Here is a 13,836-nt window from a genome sequence, read left to right as displayed (position 1 = left end):
CTCCCCAAAGCCGCGGTCTAATCGTACCGAGGCTAAGTTTATCTCCAGCCTTTTTCTGACAGAGACACAACGTGGGAAAAAAAAACCCGGCACCGCGCTCTCCCAGTTCTGAGCCGCGTTGGGCTCTGGGGTCAGGATCACAGACACTGTCATTTGCACACAGAAAAGAAATGATCGAGAAAGAAAGCCAGACCAAAAAAAAACCCATCCCAAACCCAAAACAAAACAACAAAAAAAAAAACCCACCCCAAAACCAAACCAGCCAAACGCAAAAATAAAACATATAAAAAATACAAAACAAACCCGCAAAACTCCCAAATTCACCCCAGCTCAGAAAGGATTGAGTGGCCAGAGCGAAGGGAGAGCTGAGAAGGGAGGGATTAGAGCAGCGAGCTCTGGAGAAAGTGCCTGGGTTCAGGTATGTTGTTTCGTTGAGTTATTGAAAGCATCATTGATATTTAGGAGATGATAAAAGTCCCGCCTCGCCCCCAGCTACAGTCTCGCTGGAGCCACAGTGCCTGCAGAAGATTGCCTAGCCTCATTACAGCAATTATTTTCCTTCTAACTTTGCTTCAACCTTAACATTTTAAATTGCTAGAAATTAAAGCTACACGGGAAGTAATAGTGATAAAAAAAAAAATTAAAAAGAGAAACAGAGAGAAAGAAAAATATAGGGTCCCAACTTCTCAGAGCCCCTTCCCTGAGCGTAAAGATAAAACACGAAATAAATAGAAAATAACAAAAAGGGGAAAGCAATGGTGTCCCCTTGCCGAGCGATCCGCGAAATGAAATCGGGAGGAGCGGCGCGCGGAGCAAGGGGAACTCGGGGCCGCAGCCGACGGCAGGACGCGGCGAGGCGGCGGCGCCGGGGCTGGCGGGGCTGGCGGGTGCAGAGCGGCGCGGCCGGGGCTACGCGGAGCGACATCACCCTCCTCCATGGGGTCCTCGGCCGTCACTGGTGGGTCTCCACGGGGTCGTGGCAATCGGCAAGAGTTTCCAGTGGAGCTGTCTGCTGAGGGAACCCGCAGCCACAGGGATGGGCAGGAAACGGCGCCGAGCGGTCCCGGCCCTCGGTCTCACGAGTCCCCCATACCCATGCCCAAACATCATCACAGTCCTCCGCAACCCATCCCCACCGCCCCTTCCTCTAACACCGCCGTCCTGATCACCCAACACCTTGTCTTCGGCTGCTGAGCTGCCTGTGCCCCGCTCTTGCCGTGCTTTCCCCCCTGCTCGTGCACCAAACAGATTGCGAGAGCCCACTCCTCCCCACACCCCAAACAACCGGCTGCTCCCTGGCCCCAAGCAACGCCGGCAGCTGGAGGGAACTGAGGGTCTCTCTCTTAGCTTGTCACCGGGGTGGAAGGGGACAAGTCACACCCTCCCTGAAGCCTCCTTCAGCCGTCTGGGACTGTGGCCCAGAGCTTCCCAGCAAAAGGCTGCTGGCAGGGACAAGAGCTGCTTTTCTCGTGCCTGGTGCTGGGAAAGGCCGGCTTGGACTATGCTGATGGGGAGAGAAGCAGCAATCGTTTGTGTACCCTTGGACAGGGGGTGCAGCGGAAGCTGCAGGTGAGAAAAAAACTTCAGAGGGCCATGAGGAGAGGGCAGCTCTGGGATACTTCATCAAGCTGAAAACTCAGCCAAGGTCTCATGGTCTGAGGCTGAGAAACCCTGGGAAGGTATAGGCAGTGCCCTTTCATGTTCCTCTGACACAAATTCAGTTTCTTCTGTCACCCCGGCAGGGCAAAGACAAATGAACTGCAAACAATAGCTTAAAATTAATTTATTTAACAAATATAGCTATAATATAAATGATAATAAAATTTCAAATATACAGTATATTACATAGTACACAGAGCCCCTTCCAAAGGAGCTGGTGGAAGAACAAACACAAGGTAACAGACGGTGCTGTTACAGAGGGACAGGAGAGGCTGCTCTACACTGCTGCCTCTTGACCTTGCCTTGCAGAAAGCAAGAGAAACGTCCTGTCTTCCAGCCCTACCACCCCTTTCACTTCCACAGTTCCTTCCCTTGTGGCAGGGGGAGGGCTCTCCCCAGGCTTCCAGCTGGACCCGGGGAAGTGGGGCAGGGCTGACCCATCACAGCCTCGTGACACGGAAGAGCTGGGGCGATGCCTCAGGTCAGCTGAAGAAACCGATCAGTTCCCAGGACTGCTGAGGAAAGTGGAACGGCGCTGGAGTCGGGGACCAGCATCACAGAGGGAAGCAGAGATGCCAATCAGAGCCAGACCGGAGAAGTCTCTGCTATGGGCCCTGTGGGGAAGTCCACAGTGAGGAGCAGGGAGGGAATGTGTGCGGAGCCAGTGGAAGAGGACAGCCGGCAGGCTAGGCTCGGCAGGGCTCAGCTCTATGTGAGATGGTACATGCTGTATCCCACGTGTGCCGTGTACAGTCCTACAGGAGCCACGGGCAGCCCTGCCCGCTGGAAAGGGCTGGAAGCTCCATACAGAGAGGCACCAGCCACAGCCGGGCCGCCCAGTGGGAAAGAGATGCCGAAAGCAGCAGGCGGGATCATGGGCTTGGCTGCCATCTTCAGCTTCTCCAGCTCGGCCTCCTGGAGCCGCTTGGCCTTGGCACGGCGGTTCTGGAACCAGATCTTCACCTGCGTCTCAGTGAGGCTGAGAGAACTGGAGAACTCTGCACGCTCGGCAATGGACAGGTACTGCTTCTGCCGAAACTTCCTCTCAAGGGCCAGCAGCTGAGCTGTGGTGAAGGGTGTCCGTGGCTTCCTGTTCGTCTTATGCTTGCGCAGGGTGCAGGCTGGGGGGCTCAGCCGCCCTGTGCCCAGGAACAGGGAGAAGGAGAGAGACAGCTCTGTTAGCAGTGCCCGAACCCACATGCCCCCCAGAGAAAGAAGAAAGTATGGTCCTGCTCAAAGTGAAGTGGCCCAAAAACTCCAGGGCTGCCTAGGGCTCACTTCAAATTGATGTCTCCCATGCCAGTAAAGAAAGCAGATGTTTTACTAAGGAATTTGGTTTTTCAAGACTCCCGGGACCGAAGTTACTTGCAGTGTTTCATAGCAAGAACCTCTCCAAGTCCCTGGAAAAAAAATGGGCAAAGGGCAGGAGTCAGACACCCACACACCTTCTGCCTCCATGGCTTCCAGATCATACAGAGAAGACTTAAGTGGAGGGAGTGATCCTCAGAAGGAAGAAAAAAAAAAAAAAACCAAAGAAAAAACCCCACACCAAACTGTCCTTTTTATTGGATTAAGGGGAAAAAAAATAAACAAAACGGGCTAGTTGCTCAGCATCACACTCTCTTCATTAGGCCCCTGGGAAACGGATTAAGCATGTAATTAATTACGGGCTCTGAATTCACACTCAGCTTCTATCTACCACTTTTCATCGCTCTGCTCCTCTCCTCGTTTAACATTTCTAAGGGTTCTCAACCTCACTCTACCACGGGTTTACTTAGCAACAACAACTTTTACTTTGCAATTTAAACAAATTAAACCACTATGATACTCCACACAAGCCTTGTTTTTCTCTGCGGAAGACAGACGGTAACTGTTCGCAGCTCTATTAAGAGCACCCTCAAATGCTTCGGAGAGCCTCAGCCTAAGCTCGTCCCTTCCCACGGAAGCCCAGGCGGGGAGGGAGCGGGATGTGGCCGAGGGCAGGAAGCTCGGGCTGTCCGGGCCCGAGCTCAGCGTAGCCACTGACGAGGATTAAAGGGCCCTTCTGATCTCATCCCTCCCGGAGCTGTTTTTATTATTTGAGATGTCTTCATAGTAAAGCAGGAAAACGTCAGTAACTGTGGCTCTTCGGACTTTGGAGACGCAACACTTAAGGTAGCAGCTGGTGCGGCTGGAGCCCGCAGAGCCTGAAAGCGCCTTGCCCGGAGCCGGGTCTGTGTGGGTCCTTATGTAATTATTTTAGTCACTTTCGGTGAAAACATCGCTGAGGCCGAGTCAGGATTTGCGCGGCTAATTCGAGCCCCAGGTTAAGCTTAAGAGGCAGGCCAGGCTGCTTTTCCTTCCCCCCTGCACCCCAGTAACCATTTGGCACAAGGTCTCGCCCTGGTGTGGCCGCTGTCCTTCCGCAGTCACAGCCCCTTTCACACACTTGAACCGGGTCAATATTCTGCACAGGCAGAAGTGGCTCGGCAGAGCGTGCGAACGGCAGGGGAAAACGTGCCAAGGGAGCCAGGCTAGGGGAAAGTGAGGGGAAATTGCTAAGCCGACGGTCGCAGACGGTCCGGGGAGGTCTCCCAGCCCGCCCACTACCGGACAATACTTACTCGGAGGAGGCGGCGAGAACCGTGGGCTTTGCATCCAGGGGCTCCTCTCCTGCTTCTCGGGGCTTTCTGCCTTGACCAGAGTGTCTTCGGGCAGCTTGACCAGCCCCGCGACGGAGAAGTGGCTGCCGAGGGGCAGCGGGGAGGCCGGTGCCTCTGCCGTCAGGGCGCCCAGGCGGGGGCTGAGACTGGGGCGGGTGGCCGCCCCGGGCGGGGCAGCACCCTCGGGGCCCTCCCTGCCTCCCGGCTTCCTGTGATCGGCCATGAGCGCCTCCACGCTGAATGGCAGAAGGGACGGGGAGACCTTGGGCTTGTCGCTCTCCTCCTCCCCGCCCATCGCAGCCGCGACGGGGAGACCGCCGCTGGGCTTGCTGAAGGCGGATGCAGGCAGCTCGTCGCTGCGGATGCTGGTGGACGAGGTGGTCATATCCACAGCCGGGGCCATGCAGAGACGTCCCGTCGTCGTCGCCACCGCAGTGCCAGGCGGGAGCGGACACCACAGCTCATGGGGCCGGGGCAGTGCGGTGGCCGCGGGCAGCCGTCGGCGCGCTCAGGCCCCGCGGCGGGCGGCACCGCCTAATAAAGCGGCGAGGGGAAGACACCGCCCAATCAGTGCGAGGAGGGGCGGGACGGTAGCGTTCCATTGGCTGCAGTGCAGAGACGGCGTCATCCCATTGGCTGTGTTGCGGCAGAGGAGGCTGCACCGGGGGGGCGCGGCCAAACTGGGCTTGCCGTCGGGGCGCCCCGCCCCACTCCCCGGCCCTGCTCCCTTCATCCCCTCTCCCTTCATCCCCGCTCCCCCAGCCGCGCTCCCCCAACCCGACTCCCAGCACTTTTCCCCATAGCCGTACTGCCCCCAGCCCCGGGCTCCCCACAGTTCCGCTCCCCCAGAATCCCTTACCCATCCCCTGCTCCGCTCCCACAAGCCGCGCTCCCCCCAGACTTTCTTTCTTCAGCCCCGACTCCCCCAGAACGAGGTTCCCCGCATCCCCACTCCCCAAACAGCCCAGCTCCGGACAGTCCTGCCGTGGCAATGATATTGGAGGACACAGAGGGTCAAAAGTCGGTGGAAAAAATAAATAAATCTTAATGTCGGGAAAAAACTGGACGTTCAGTTTGCAAAGCGCAGTGGAGCGCGCCGGAGCCGTGCCCGTCTTACAAAACCAGCAGATATCGGGCTATCCCGAGTGCGACTTCACAAAGGGAGCCTCTCCCTGTCCCTGAGCGTTCGAAAAGTGACTTTAGGACTGTTTTGTTGTTATTTGGTTGTTTCGGGTTTTGGTGTTTTTTTGGGGGGTTGTTGGGTTTTTTGTTAAATGAACGCCGGCCCTGTGGTGTGCTGTTCGACGTGTCTGAGGAAATCTGCACTTAGATACATAGAGACATCAATTGTGCTACGTTTCACTGCATGGATGTGTGAGTGTCTCCAGATAATGAAATGCTCATTCACGTAAAAGGGAACATCTAAGCCCCGGACCTATTAAAGTCCTGGCTATTTTGTTTTGTAAATTCGTTTTACGATGCCTTATCCCTGCGCCCAGGACGGATGTGCAGTAAAACGGAGCCTTCTCTAATAACGTGATTGGCCGCTCGCTGAGAAAAGTTTATTGATAGCTGCAGGGCTCTAATCTCCGCCGAACACAAGAGGCTCTTGCAGTCATTTAAGGGCAATTATCTAAACGGGGAGAGGCAGCGAATTCCCCTTCCTTTTAACTGGACCCAATAAAGATGGTAGATTAGGAGCACAGAGATTATGAAATGAGTTGATATAATAGACATTTTATTAACTGATAAACAACAGGAGCTGATTGAAATGAATTGTCCGGCACACAGCTACGCACACACATATCTCACACACTCGTGAGTGTACACCCTCAGCGTGGATGTTGCACGTACATATACATCACATGTGTTATGCTGTACTCATCATATATGATCCCTCTACGAGAAAACAACTTGCAGGCTAGCCCCGCGCGCTCCTATAGACTGGGGTAAATGCACTTTGCACGGACCAATCCGCCCAAGTATAGCTCACACAGATACATTCGGTTCCCCTCCCGATTAGTGCCCTTAGCAGGCCGGAAGCAGTGGTGCCCAGTCCATCCCAGTCCATCTCAGCTCCGCGCCCTGTCGCTGCCGGTGCCGCTCCCCGCGCCGCCTGCAGTCTCTTCCGAGCCCCATCGGTCCGGGAGGGGTTACTGGGTTACTGTGGCCGGGCGGCGCTGGGGCGGGGGTTGTGTGTGTGAAGGGGGGGTGCTCGGAGAAGCGGCTGCATTGCTAATTGCGAGAATAAACAATCTGTCACGATTAGTCAGTGCCTCTAATAGGCAGACAAGTGATGTTGTTTTTAGGCGCCAGCAGCGGTCTGATCAAAGGCTGCGGCTGGAGGGGGACTATTGAGGACGTTAACCCGCATCAAGGGAGCAAGGCGCCTTAGCCCTGGGACATCGGCACATTCAGCCTGACAAAATTAGTTTGCTCTACCAATCACACGACATTTTCCCAAAGCCCCGATGCTTGACGCGAAGATTCACCCGCACCCCCACACACATCAACCCCTGACTAGGAAAGCACGCACAAATATCCGTGCATCGTGTGTCACGGTGTCACTATGTCCCCTCCACCCGATCCTACAGGTAGGATCTCTCTTTTTTTTTTTTTTTTCCTCCCTTGATCCCAAACGCAACGGAGCCAAAAGAAACGTGATGTGGATGTGATGTGTTTGTTAGACCTTCATGCAGCCCCACGGCTGCTTTCGATCTCAGGGCTTGACAGAAATAGTAGGGGAAAAGCTGAACTGCTGGGTTGGTTTGGTTGTTTTTCCTCCGCTTTTCTCTAGCAGAATGGTTTGAACACTGGAATGTCGCTGAGGTTTGAGGAGATGAGTGCGCGTCTCACACTGGGAGCGAGATCCCGCTCTCATCGAGAGCTGACAGAATGAGATAATTAGCTCTTTATTTATCTCCCAGCAATGAGCGCTTTGTGTTTACATTTCTGTCATACTCGGTGGCATTTTAATCACTGTACCATAGCGAGGACTTGGTTCTAATTCACATGCTGGCAGCTCTTGGGCTGGAAAGGGGAAGCCAGTGAAGTTTCCTTCGTTTCTTGAGCCTTTCTTTCCTCCCTTTCTTTCTTAATGAAATCTACAGGTTCCCAGCTAGAGATGGAGAAATCAAAATTCCAAAACGAAATCTCCTCCGAGATCGATCTCTTTGTTTAGAGGGAAACTTTTAGTATGCAAACTCTCATAGCCTTACTTGCTGCGCTCTGGGTGACCGAAACGCCACTGGATTTTAGGATGTTAAGTAGACTCCGATGTGCTGACTTGCTTTTAGGTGTTTCTCTCTTATTTTCTGTAAGGGAAAGAGAAGTGAAAGGGTGGAGGGGTGTGTGTGTGTAGGGGGTGGAATAGGTGACTTTATTGGTGCTTGTTCCAGTCCAGTGTTTTTATTGGGAACCTTGGCGCTTCCCTAAAGGCACTTGCGCTAGATAACAATATTGGGCAATTAGCATCCTAAACAGTCCCGTTTCAATGTAATGAATGTGCTAGGTAGAGCCATTACCCATAGCATTTTATTTCGGGGGGGAATAAAAGAAGGGCTGGGAGGAGTGCGTGGGGGATGGCGAGGAGGGACAGGAGGCAGCGTTAAGCCAGTTCAAGGCATTGTCTACCTTTTGTAAACGTTATCTTTGACTTAAAAGCAGAAGTCAAAAAGGAGAGGGCTGTTGTTTTTTCCCCTTGTTTCTATTTTCTTTTCCTTGAGACAGCAGCTCTTAGGAGACCAGACAGCCCCTCAGGACATGAGGAGGTTTTGGGGAGCTGGCGGCTCCGGGACAGCTCTGCCGCGCCGCGCATCGCCTGAGCGCTCCCTCCGCGCTCCCCGCGAGCTTTTCAGCCAGTTTTGCTCCAGCTCTCAGCGACTCAGACCTAAGGGCAAAGAGCCAGATCTGTCGCAAGTACTAAAAATGTCCTGCAGGCTTTACAAGCCCTTCAGGTCCCAACGCTCCCTGCTCCCGTCGCTGCTCCGTCTTCGCTGAGTGGGATGATGACCTCAGATTTTTTTCTTCCCTCTCCCGCTTCTCTTTCTCCCTCTCCCTTTCTGTCCAGACTAAACATAACCTAAACAACTTTTAAGGCTTCAGGCACCTGGGTTTGTCGTCGGGAGGTTACCAGAAGTGATGATTTGGATGGCCAAACTCCAGCCTCCGAGGCGTCCCGGGCTCTTTGAGGGTCGGAGTAGCCGAGCTGAAAGGAAAGCACTATTTCAAGTGGCCCAAATTAATTTGATCGCAACGTTATGATGCACTTGGAAAAGATGAAAGAAAAGGCTGGCCGTCTCCTCCAAGATCTCTATAATTATAGATAATATATCCTATTTCAAAGCAATTAGCCCAATCAGGCGTAACGAGGCACTTTGCTGCCAGGGAGTAACAATGCCTTACGGTTATTTAAGCTTCAAGATGTCAAGTAGACTTCCAGACTCTGCTCTGCCCATAAGGGAACTTGGCTGTCTTGGTGAAAGCCCCATGGCTAAGGCAGTGCTTTCCCTTCAGTGACAACACGCCTATTTAATTGCATGTATTTTTTAAAGCTCTCGCAAAGGTGCCGGCTCCGCCGGAGAGCAGCACCGCTGCCCCAGGCACATTTGGGGCCGGCATCAGCGACCTATCACCCCTGCCCCTGACCGCCAGCACCCACCCGTCTCTCCTCGACCGCTCGCTCCGGGATGCTTGTGCTCTTACAGTCGTTCCTTTTCTTTCGTTCCCTTATTGGGGTGATTCAGACGATTTCTCACGAAAGTCTGCAGGAGCAGTGGTTAGCGGGGAGCACGGGCAACTACGGATCCTCGCCCCGGCGCAGCCCCCCACTCTGTTCCCAATCCCGAAAGCTTCACCCTGCCCTCGCCTCGGTGTCTGCCTGGATCTTACAGAGGCGAATGATCCGAGAGCAAGAAGAGCATCGACAGCCGGCTGCACCCCGAACGAGGCGGGGGTTCTGGTTCTGTGCCTTCCCTGTGTGGAGGGCAGGAGGGTCTCGGGTGCCGAAATACCCTCGTTCTGACCCCAACGCGCAGGGCGGACTGTCCTCCCGTGCCTGGCGGCCGTGGGGCTGCGTTTAGGCCAAAATGCCGAAAAGCAACTTTCCGCCCTTTCCCGGTGCAGCAGCAAGACGCCGTTCAGGGCTGCGGCTCCTGCTTCTCCGGGCCGTGCCGCGGAGTTGCACTGGGTCGGGCGCTCCGCAGAACTGGGGCCATCCGGGAACAGTTTGGCCAGGGGTGCCCGCCAGATGCGCGGCCCCGAGAGGCCGTGAATATAGAGCCGTGCTCTGATATAACGCTGCCTTAAGAAAATGAGTGTCTGTACCATAAACCTCTAAGTTTTCCTACCAGGGATTTTGATTGCTGGAGGGGTAACTGAACTGGGGCAGAAATGAAGAGAAAAAAGGAAAAAAAAAAATCACCAAAAAAGCATAGCCCCATGGGTTAGTCATTTGAACTGGACAGTTCAAGGGAAACAGGGGGCCGGCGGCATGAATGAGAACTAAACAAAGTTTAACCACCCCTCCTTCTTCTCCCCATGTGCAAAATGGAAACCTTATTATATGATTCACTGTGAATCACTAGATTGAATGCGATCATTATGAGTAAATGATAGTCGAGGCTCTGCTGGTCTTTTCTTTCCTAGAGGCAAAACTATAAAATATGAAGGTTATAAATGATCTTCTCTCTGCTCTCATAAAGGACGTTTATTCCAAGCCACGCTCTCTCGTTCCTAGTTCCTCTGATCCTTTTTGAATTCCATAACGATCAAGGTAGATTATAGCCACTCCTGGTTTATTTGTCTTCTCGTGCTTGTTTATTGGCAAAATGTTACAAAATGTAAAGGACGTTTATTCCAAGCCACGCTCTCTCGTTCCTAGTTCCTCTGATCCTTTTTGAATTCCATAACGATCAAGGTAGATTATAGCCACTCCTGGTTTATTTGTCTTCTCGTGCTTGTTTATTGGCAAAATGTTACAAAATGTAATTTGTCTCAAATTCTTTAACATGAGAAAATATTTTGTGGTCGAAGGAATCCATGCTGGTATCGCCAAGGCAATCTCTGATGCTCAGAGCAAGCTCATTACCATGCTATTTCACAGTGTTTCCATGTTTTCTCTTAATTTCTCAGGAGCATTTTACATATTGTTGCATAAGAAAAGGATTTCACCAGCTCTGGTTATGAGATTTCCTAGATTTTTTTACAGGCAGAGCCAGTTTACAAAAGCTGTATTGTTTGACTGCGGTCTGGGTTTCCATTTGGGGTAATTATTGTATTCCCAGTTTTCTTCTAATCATTTGCTCACAAGGACACCGTTTTGGGGTTTTTTTTTCTTCTCCTTTTGAAGAAGATTAAATACTCCAAACTTGCAAGAGCACTGGAGTAATCCTCCCACTGCCTATTGTGCAAAAGCTATTCCTCACATCTCTCCAAAGTGGTGGAAAATATGTGATGGAAAGGACAGTAAGAAAGCACATAGGCTAAAAGAAACTCATGTCACCACATTTCTAAAAACCTCTGTGAACTGCCAAAGTTCCAATCCAAGTCTGTTTCCAACAGAGAAGGAAAATGCAAGCACAAATCAAACCCACTTACCAGAAGGAAATACATTTCAGCTAGATAATAATCAGCTCCTGGATAAAAATTAAGAGTTTGTAGAAGGAAAAAATCAAGGGAGAGCATAGCTGTGCCTGTGCAGAAGAGTTTCTCCTCTATCAGCTGCTGCCTTCAGCTGCACAGCTGGATGAGGGTTGGGAGCTGTGGCCCTGCTAGCAGAGAGCAGCTCAACTTGTAGGCACTGGAGTTGAACTTGACAAGGCTTCTCTTCCCAGCATCTCTTCTTGGACTTCTCTGTTGGTATCACACAGCTTCCCAACACAAGACTGCCTCCCCCCACCTTTAATTAGTGTCTGCAGACCCCAAACCTCAAAGTTATTTCCCTAAACTCACAAGGAACAGGATTGGGACAAATAAATATTTTCTTCTTTGGCTAAGATGGTTCAAAAATAAGTCTACTACTTAGAAAAAATATACACTCATGCACCTTTACACAGATTATAATTTCCTGATGCAAAGGAGACTACAGATGATCAGAAGAGTAACTGGCGTCAGGTATCTTCCAGACTGTCTATAGAAACACAGAACAACATTACACTCCTGCAACTATAAAAGCCATCCATAAGTACTTGAAACTGCCCTGATGATAAGTAACCTCCTGCTGGGAAGCTCCAGCACCTTATTATTTTGGTGATGTGATCTCACCACATCCTTTTGCTGAGTGGCAGGCGATGGCTAGATATGATACTGGGAGTTACGTCACTCTAATAAATCAATGTAACCAAAAAAATTTAACTGCCAGAGCGGGGTGGGGGGTGGGGGGTGGTGGCAGGGAAGGTCCTAAATATTTTGTAGGGGATCTGAAGTTGTCTTTTAGAAAGCCTATATTCCTCTCAGACTTTCCATCAACCTCAAGCATAGACATAATCTAAAATGTTCCTGGCTTGCTCACTGCTGTGCTGATTTGCTTTTGAACAGGAGAGATAACGTTTCTAGGCATCGGTCTGACTTGCTCTGCATTCATGTTATTCCCTGCATGTGTGGTTTTGACATTATTTATGTAGCAAGTGTGGGTTTTCTACTGGTGTTGGGTCGCTTTGCTTGTCAACACCTGGGTTTGTTTTGGTTTTTTTTTTCTGACACTCAAACCAGAACTTATTTCAGCCTTTCAAGCAGCATTAGACTTCTTACAGTCCACAGCTTGAAGGTACAATGTGTCCTGCTGGGATGAGCATCCCTTGCAGGGGCAAGCCCAGGCTGACTCATGAAGAACCATAGGTGGCTGTGGGGCATCTGGACCAGGAGTACAGGCTGATGCCTGCCTAACTCCTCCTGCATCAGCAGTGAGGACCACATTGTGGTGCAAGATGTGATCCTGCTGTTGATTCTGAACTGTTCTGGTTTGGGGTGGCACCAGATTCGGTCTGTCCCCTGCTGTCAACAGTCCTATTAGACCCAGGATAGATTTGTGTCAGTTTGATTTTTTTTTCTTCTGAGACAATCTAAGGGCTAGAAACAATGTGTTTCCACTTCTTTCTTTTTCTGTAAAATTTTCATGACAACTGGTGAGCTAATAACAGAGACACAAAGAAGAAGCTCTGGCAGCAGGAAGAGCAGGGGTGCATTCAGCACACACATCTCCATTAGGTTTGGTGCTGGTCTTTCACAAGTCATTTCACCTCTTCTACACTGGTGTCTTCCATGAGAGACCACTCTCCACTAGTTACTGGTGCTGCTGCACTGGCAGTAGGTGATATTTGTGCACACAAACATGTACACCCCCACTTCTCATCCTGACTCATGGTCACTGGAGCTGGGAGGAAATCACCACCTGCTTCACCCAGTAGTATCTATTAACAGGGAAAAATGACATGCAGCAGCAGCCTTGCAGGGAAGCTCAGGCCCTCCTTACTTGCTGACACCAGCAGCTAAATACTGGTAATGTATAAAACCAGGGAGAGAAAAAGAAATGGCATGGGCTGTACATGGAGCTGACAAGGGAAGGGAGAAATAAGATGCTGAAAAATAAAGGAATGGAGAGAAGGAGGAGAAAAAAATAAAAGGAGAAAGGAATACGATGAGCATCTTGGAAAGTTGCTGGAAACTTTGCTCTTAGGAGTAAATCTGTGCCCCTTTCAGCAGGGCTGGCTGAGAGCCAGCCAGCTCTCCTGGACTCCCCTTGGCCTTTTTGTTTGGAGCCTGAGAATCTGTCTGGAGCACTAGACTGGAGGGACCAGACTTGGGGCTGTAAGAAAGATCAGCTTAGGCAGCAGCAATGTATAGGAAAGGGAGTTTGCACTCCTCAGACTTTTGAGAGCCCTCCTCTGGGGCTGATGGGTGGTCAGGGGAGCTTCACCACATTTTTAGGGCAGTTAGAGGCCAGCTGAGGGGAAGTGAGGGGACAGGGTAGCAATTGGAAAGAGAGACTGCCTGTTCCCAGCCCCAGGATGCCAGAGCAAATGGGGTAGGACGGAAGGGATTCAGCAGACCTCTCTGGCCCTCACTCCACCAGCCTGGGCAAGGCCTCCTAGGAGGTCTCATCCTCTCCAAGGTATTATTGCAAGAGCAAACACCAAATAAAATGAAACATTACAAAGAAAGGGAACAAAAGTACACCAAAATGGAGTCATAGCACATTAAATTTCCCTTGCCCCACTAGCCCTTCCTGAGGACCTCTGTTGGGGGGATCAAAATGTTGGCTCCTTAAGCTCTCTGTAAGATCCAGAGATGCCAACTGGCAACTTTCCAATACTTATAGGTTTTCATGAATGATTGTGAATGATTGAGCCCTCCCCGACAATTTTGCCCCCTTACCCTTTCCGACCCAGTTATCCTGGTACATTATTCTACCCTTTTTTGTGTATTCCCCTCCACTCTGCATTATGACCTTTAGGGATAAAATTCAATTTCTTTGGCTACTTTGCAGACAAAATCTAAAGGCTGCCTTAATTTGTAGTTTACTAGCCCTCTGATGTGA

The 13,836-nt window shown here is 51.2% G+C and overlaps 1 protein-coding gene across 1 annotated transcript; it reads right to left on the bottom strand.

The window, feature by feature from the left end:
- Positions 1–2,281: 2,281 nt before the first annotated feature.
- On the bottom strand, positions 2,282–4,791 carry MSX1 (msh homeobox 1). The gene is made up of 2 exons (XM_068149715.1): positions 4,263–4,791; positions 2,282–2,798 (listed from the first exon to the last, which is right to left on the bottom strand). Exons 1-2 carry the CDS (start codon positions 4,702–4,704, stop codon positions 2,368–2,370), a joined length of 873 nt encoding a protein of 290 aa, XP_068005816.1. The 5' UTR covers positions 4,705–4,791; the 3' UTR covers positions 2,282–2,367.
- Between the last annotated feature and the right edge of the window lie 9,045 nt (positions 4,792–13,836).

This window comes from Melanerpes formicivorus, unplaced genomic scaffold (assembly GCF_026170545.1).
Source record: "Melanerpes formicivorus ecotype bairdi unplaced genomic scaffold, bMelFor1.0.p_v2 SCAF_18, whole genome shotgun sequence".
Taxonomy (NCBI): domain Eukaryota; kingdom Metazoa; phylum Chordata; class Aves; order Piciformes; family Picidae; genus Melanerpes; species Melanerpes formicivorus.
The sequence above is the reverse complement of the archived record's forward strand: the minus strand, read 5'-3'. Positions and strand labels throughout refer to the sequence as shown.